The 6254-nt window shown below is 36.5% G+C and overlaps 1 protein-coding gene across 1 annotated transcript in view; it reads right to left on the reverse strand.

Annotated features, from left to right (window-relative positions):
* Window positions 1–6254, reverse strand: part of hhip (hedgehog interacting protein) — a 43875-nt gene that overhangs the window by 18991 nt on the left and 18630 nt on the right. Inside the window, exons 8-11 of the mRNA XM_016546578.1 lie at window positions 5817–5938; window positions 4422–4545; window positions 3743–3873; window positions 1914–1998 (exon numbers count right to left, since the gene is read on the reverse strand). Of these exons, the coding sequence (XP_016402064.1) occupies window positions 1914–1998; window positions 3743–3873; window positions 4422–4545; window positions 5817–5938 (462 nt within the window). The remainder of the gene's footprint in view (window positions 1–1913; window positions 1999–3742; window positions 3874–4421; window positions 4546–5816; window positions 5939–6254) is intronic.

A 6254-nucleotide genomic window follows, 5' to 3' on the forward strand; every position in this document is an offset into this window, starting at 1 on the left:
AAAAAATAAAGATGGCGTCTGAAAGTTGCGTTTGGTGGTCGGTTTGTGTGTAAATGTATATTTCTGACTAACTTTTTGCACTTTTGATGTTATTTCTAGCGAGAAATCAGTATTATAGAAATTAAATATTCGTTTAGTTATCACAAAAACTTGTTCTATTTTGTTGTAGATCATTAAACCGTTACGCTGCCTCAGAAGCCTGTCCGAAATCAGTTTCATGAGGTGCCTTCATGCAAAAACACTGTCTGCAAAGTCATTGCCTGATAGGGCAGCGAGGCAGCAAGTCAGCTGCCTAAGATTTCAGATGCAGCCGATGTAAACACACTAACTAGCGGAAGTGACTGTGGGCAGGTCAGAGTGTTCATATTTCGCGGGCAGGCGGGGATTATGCAAATATGTTATTGTTAATAAATATGTTGCCTATTGTAATGTCCCTATATATCTTGTGACGTATATAGGTAACAGGCAGAAGATTCGAAAATATAACGACTCGTTCTTTTGAGAGACAATATCTTTATTTATCATGCACGTTTTTGATTAACAACTTTACAGACTTTTTACATTGAAGGATGTAAAAAGTTACAAACTGCAAAAAAGATATTTTTGAACTGCTCTTTAAAATGTGATGAAATTTCGGCTCTTTTTTTTTTATTTCAGTGTAGGATTTGTGCTTCAGCTTATTCAGTTTGGATCTGAATAATTTAAGACATAGATTCTGCTCAAGTTTTGAAACATTTCACCTGATAATTGAGGGTAATTTATATAGTTCTCATTGTATAAAAACGTCCAGTGAAAGGATTTTGAATAGCGTAGAAAGCACAAAAACAAGTTTCATGAGCGATTGGTTTGAATTAGAGACTTGACAGATCTGCCTGTGCCTATTGTAATGTCCCTTTTTTCTGGAAATGATATATTTGATCTATTAAAAATGCAAACACTTGGCAGTTGTTATGTGGGAATTCATATGCTCATTTCTAATAGATGATATGCCTTTCATAATGTACTTGGCTTGGTGAGAATGACATATTTTCAAGATCTATCGTAAAAGTGTAAAACACACGGGTTAAATTACGCCATATTGTAAAAAGCCCACGAGCATACAGAAATGATTAAATACTTTAACCAACTCCATTCACATGCTTTGAATCTCTCACCGTGAACTCGCGCACATGTATGTCAATTGGATAAATTTTGTTCAGCCGCAGATTCGCCAGCATATGAACGTATTCAAGGTTCTCAAGGAAAACATTCCCTCTGTTGAAGACAGGTGTGTAAGTCCTGTCAAAGCAAGGAAAACACCCAACCGACCACACAGGCTTGCTAGTTAACCAGCGCTGTGTCTGAGCCACCTTAACTGTGTTGGTGTTAGAAACACGTTACACTAACATTTGGAAATGGTATGCTTACTCTCCAATTATAGCCGAGGTTTGTGTTGGCTAAGAGCGGCAGTTGTGTGATGATTTGTTTAAAGGAAGCTAGAGCCCTTGTGCGTGTCTGAGAGCGAAAACGAGTAATGCTTTAACAGGATAATTCACCCAAAAATGTACATTCGGTCATCATTAACTCACCCAAATCATTAAAGCACCCAGTGTCTTTGTCCACACAATGAAATTTCATTTGATTTTCATTGCATGAGCAAATCCAGTTGTAACATTCTTCAAAATAACCTTCTTTCTCTTGGTATGAACTAACCACGCAGATGTTCAAACCATAGCACGTAAGACGAATACCGGGGGATATTTTGTAAAGCGGAATAAAAATGGAATTAATTATGCGAGTTTCAATATTAGCATTGCTCAGCAGTAACATCACATATTTCACATGCGAGCAATGAAAATGGAAAAACAGCGAGTCTGTTGCATAAACTCGGTTGTGTACAATATGTTGCTCTGTGTATTCGAAGCTCAACGCACCTTTTAGGGTCCACCAACTTGTAGAGTTTTCCGCTGTGTGACTGTATCGCCGTGCTTTTGCTAGAAGCGAGGATGTAGACCTCACCTGCATGAGGAAAGAAAACATGTAGGTCTTTCAGGGATCTCATTTGTCTTCTCTCACCTTCCTTCCTTGCTACTCGTTGCACTTGACACTTGTGCATGAGAGGGTTTCGAGAGGGGCTCATTAAATCGTCATTCAAGTAATTTAATGAGGAGCAAGCTTGCAGCACTGTGCACAGATTGTAAACATGTGTCAGGAGACTGCCATGTGGGTCTCCAGTACAGCCTTCTACTGAATCCCTCTTACAAATCAGCAACAAATGCTATATCTCCCTCACAGAGGCCCACTCTTGGCAAAGCACGAGATTTATTCTCTGTCACACTTGACCTGGTGTTTGGATTCGAGAGTTTATGTTCCCTGTGATGCACTGAGTTGTGGGGATATTACATGGTGGCAGAGAGTACAGCCTAGCAGCAGTGAGTGGGCATAACTTTGCTTTGGCGAGCCACTGTCAGAGGGACTGGCATCAAGTTCACATAAAAATGACCCCCATTACTATTCCAGTAAGCCAGAAATCAGTTATTATCAATGTTGAAAGTAAAACTAAGGAAATGGAGGAGATTGCGCATATAAACCCTATATGATGACAGATTGTGCTGACCTTTGATTTCCAATTGTACCGTCTGTTAGCAGCAAAAAAGAGGAAGTAATCTGTCAGGAAACTAATGGAGTACTGTGTCATAGCAGAATGTTCCTTGGAGGAAAGATATTTGAAAATGGGAGGTAGGACAAATGATTGGTTTTCTTTCTGTTCTGTATCATTCAGATGACTCTTTGATTCAGGAGCCATTTTTTCTCCTTCCTGTGACTACGGTATACACATTCTAATGTAAAACGATCGCTTCGTTAGACCTTGTTCTTTTTTTTCGTTAGTCCTTTTGAGAAATGCCTGTATTTACACTACTGTTCAAATGTTTATGCACACCAAGGATGCATTTATTTGATCAGTAAAATCAGAAATATTGTGAAATATTATTACATTGATATAATAATATTTTTAAAATAACAGTTTTATATTTTAATATATTTTTAAAAAGTGTACTCCACTGTCTTCAGAAATCATTCTAATATGCTGATTTGGTGTTTGAAAAAAAAACATTTCTTATTATTATCAATGCTTATTTTTGTGGAAACGATACTTTTTTCAGGATTCTTTGATGAATGAAAAGTTCAAAAGAACATAATTTATTTGAAATATATATTTTTTTGTAACAATGTAAATGTCTTTACCGTCATTTTTGATCAATTTAATACATCCTTGCTTAATAAATCATTAATTTCTTTCAATAAAAATAAAAAGAAAAAAACAAATCCCGCACACTATCTATGCAAAAAATATCAAAATATTTAGTGACTACGTTTCGGTCGCATCACCTTCATCAGGAATTTTTTAAACATGAAAATGTTTTTAAAAATTCCTGATGAAGGTCATGCGACCGAAACGTAGTCAATAAATATTTTGATATTTTTTGCATAGTGTGCGGGATTTGTTTTTTGCATTTAAGTTTTTTGACCTGGTTGGTCTTTGCCTCCAACGCACCTATCTATTGTTGTCAGGTGTGTGGAGTTTAATTGTTAATTTACTTCAATAAAAAAAAAACAACAACAACATTTGAACAATAGTGTACGTACCTTCTGCGTAAGTTTTTAAAGAAAACTTGACAGAACCATAAATAAAGGTTATGACAGAAGCACATAAAAGTGCGGTGAAATGAACACACATTAAGCTTTTTGAGAGCTCACTGACCTAATTCGTCTTCGCCAAACCCCAGGATGTGGCCTACCAGCGAGGAACCACAGGAACTGCCAGTACCAAGACAAAGAGGCTTCTCTTGCCACGACCTGTCTTCTGAAGGCCTCTGCAGAATTCTGAAGTTCCTGTAACAATCATAAAGTCAGGGGTTAAAAATGTCCTTGCTCTATCTACCCTGCACAAAATCCCAGCAGACTTAAGAAAACATCTTCATTTTTACAAAATACAAAATTACATGACAAGACATCAGGCATAATTTACTGCTTTGGATTTCCAGGAACAATTTATTTGCTACAGTTTGTCTCTCATTGTTGACAAAAAAGGCAGGCTGATAGTGAGGATGAATTACAAACCTGCGTAAAGTGTGAAAAACATATACCAGCGGCCCATTGACCTGGCAGGAAACCTGCTATAAATTTTCCCTGAAAAAGCTCTTTTTTTGGGGGGTACGTGCCGAGTGTGTGTGTGTTGGCACAGTCAATAACACAGGAAAGATGACAGTTTCCATTCGCAGTTTAACAATTACCAAAAAAATCCAATGAGGAGCAATATGAAAATGGAAGCTCAATATCTGTTTGGAAGCATAAGTATGTTCAAGGGATATACTAAGCAGTTTGCATAATGTTGCATAATTAATAATTATAATTTCACATCATATAATAACACAACATACCCATTTTTGTCTCCAAATACATAACTTCCATAAAGTCTTCTTGACTGACATCCCCGGTAGATGAATCCACCAACTGGAACGGCACCTTCATTTGACCCCAAATCAAACATAGATGGCTCATTTTCTGTGGGCAGACACAACACACCGTCAAGAAATAAAAGCAGACCAAGGTAACAAGTCAACATGAGTTTTAGGTTATTTTTATGAGTTATGGGTTATTTGAGCTTCAAAATTCCATTGAGTTAACAGAAATCATCTGCATTGTTTAAATAACTAAATTTTACATGTGTCGCAAAGTTGATTTATCCCCATAATAACAGTTTTCTTTGTTTGTGTAAGGGATATCCACGTTTACCACAATCTGTCAAGAGAACATTAGCACTTCACACAGGCTGGTTTTAATTAGCTATTCCCCAGACGGTTATAAAACACTATGTAAACTTGATATGGAGGGCTATGTTCATTTCACTAAATGTCCTTATTAATGTTCAGTTTGAGCACTGTTAAGTTCACATTATAGCTCAAATAGATTAGGAAAAGGACACAAGAGGAAAGGGTGAGGTAATCCTACAATTACTATCGAGTGTTTGTGTATATTTGTGTAAGTTTGTATGGCTACAAAGATTACAGCAGCTTAGGGAATGGCGAGTATTCTAACCTTACAGTCAGAGCCCCGTAAAACAATAAAATGTGATTTAATGAAGTAAGTCATTCACCATGGCGATGGTTTAACATCGTAAATGGCTTGGTGTTTGGGGTAATTTGGCACACTTGCGAGACAATCTTTTTGGGGTTTAAATGTATTGGTTGGGAGAGAGCCATATTTGTTTGCTGCCAATGTGTAAGGAGTACAAGAAAGCCAATCCATTACTTAGCCATAGGAAAAAAAAAATATACACTTCTGGTATTGATTTAGGGTCTTAGTCAGCACGTTTGAGAGATGGACTGCCATGCTGGTCGTTTTGTGTTTCAACAATGTACTAAATGACCATATAAATGCTCTTTGACAGCGATAAATAATATAGCTGCATATGTACTTGAAATTCCCCAGGGATTAAAAGAAGTATTTTTATATTTAAAGTGTGTTCTCACGTTATGAAACGATAGTGTTGCAATAGTATTCTTGAATAAAGCGTTCATCGGTTTCTGCTGAAAGTCTTAAATAATTTTTTTGGAACATACCCCCATTCCATCGAAGACATTCTGTTCTCAGCATAAAAGCTTAACATTATTTCATAACCAGTACATGGATGGAGAATTTAATGTTTTCTGAAATACAATACAGGAACTTCTTGAGTGGTTGCCTGGTTGGAACTACTTGGCTTGTTGAAAAGCCTTTCCGCTTGTACAGTAATCCATCATGTTTTTAGAAACCAGCCCTTCTAACAGACATACCGTAGTCTTTCCCTTTGATGACCAGTAGGATCCTGCCTGTTGTCGTATTTTTGCCAACAGTATCTGTGCACAGGATCAGCAGACTCCCATTGGTGTCCATGTGGAGCTTATCCACTGCACACCTAGAACACAAAGTACCATTTTAATGCATTTTGCAAGACAGCAGCAGTGTAAACACTTCTATTTGTTATATGACACTTCATTTTAATTATACGGTACACTGAAAAAAGTTTTTCAAGCAGTACTTCATCCCATTAATAATTTGTCTTTCAATTAAATTTACCATTATTTGTTTTCTTTTTCAAGTAATATTTTTTTTAGTTCAAAACATTGATAAATATAAATATTTTTCATTAAGAGCTCAACTAAGACATATTTGTTTTGACGAATGTAAATTATCAAGGTTAGATTAATTTATATTAATTAAGGGGTCATATG

This window comes from Sinocyclocheilus rhinocerous, unplaced genomic scaffold (assembly GCF_001515625.1).
Source record: "Sinocyclocheilus rhinocerous isolate Xijiao unplaced genomic scaffold, SAMN03320098_v1.1 scaffold580, whole genome shotgun sequence".
Taxonomy (NCBI): domain Eukaryota; kingdom Metazoa; phylum Chordata; class Actinopteri; order Cypriniformes; family Cyprinidae; genus Sinocyclocheilus; species Sinocyclocheilus rhinocerous.